This window comes from Apaloderma vittatum, unplaced genomic scaffold, assembly GCF_000703405.1.
Source record: "Apaloderma vittatum isolate BGI_N311 unplaced genomic scaffold, ASM70340v1 scaffold36073, whole genome shotgun sequence".
Classification (NCBI taxonomy): Eukaryota; Metazoa; Chordata; class Aves; order Trogoniformes; family Trogonidae; genus Apaloderma; species Apaloderma vittatum.
Genome location: NW_009708026.1, coordinates 22,445 through 22,710, shown reverse-complemented (window position 1 = coordinate 22,710; position 266 = coordinate 22,445). Strand labels below are relative to the sequence as shown.

The 266-nt window shown below is 62.4% G+C and overlaps 1 protein-coding gene across 1 annotated transcript in view; it reads left to right on the top strand.

Moving 5' to 3' along the window:
* The window catches only part of LOC104271673 (protein Wnt-4-like), a gene marked incomplete at its 5' end in the record, with an annotated part of 443 nt that extends 358 nt beyond the window's left edge, over positions 1–85 (top strand). Inside the window, one exon of the mRNA XM_009866408.1 lies at positions 10–85. Coding sequence (XP_009864710.1) covers positions 10–85 — 76 coding nt within the window. The remainder of the gene's footprint in view (positions 1–9) is intronic.
* Positions 86–266: the final 181 nt, after the last annotated feature.

The following is a 266-nucleotide window of genomic DNA, read 5'->3' as shown; positions in this document are numbered from 1 at the left end:
GCGATGCAGCTGCAAGTTTCCTTGGTGCTGCGCGGTCAGGTGCAAGCAGTGTCGGCACCTCGTGGAGATGCACAACTGCCGTTGAGGAGGAGTGTGTCAGGCTGGCAAGGAGGCTGCCAGGAGACTGTGAGGCCACAAGGAGAGGACAACCCAGGGTGGAGACGCAGGGAAGAAGGGGAAGGGATGGGAGGGGCACACAACCTGAGAGGGAGCGGAGGGGACGTGGGGTTTTGCTACCCTGATGGAGAGCGACCCCTGGCTCCAGA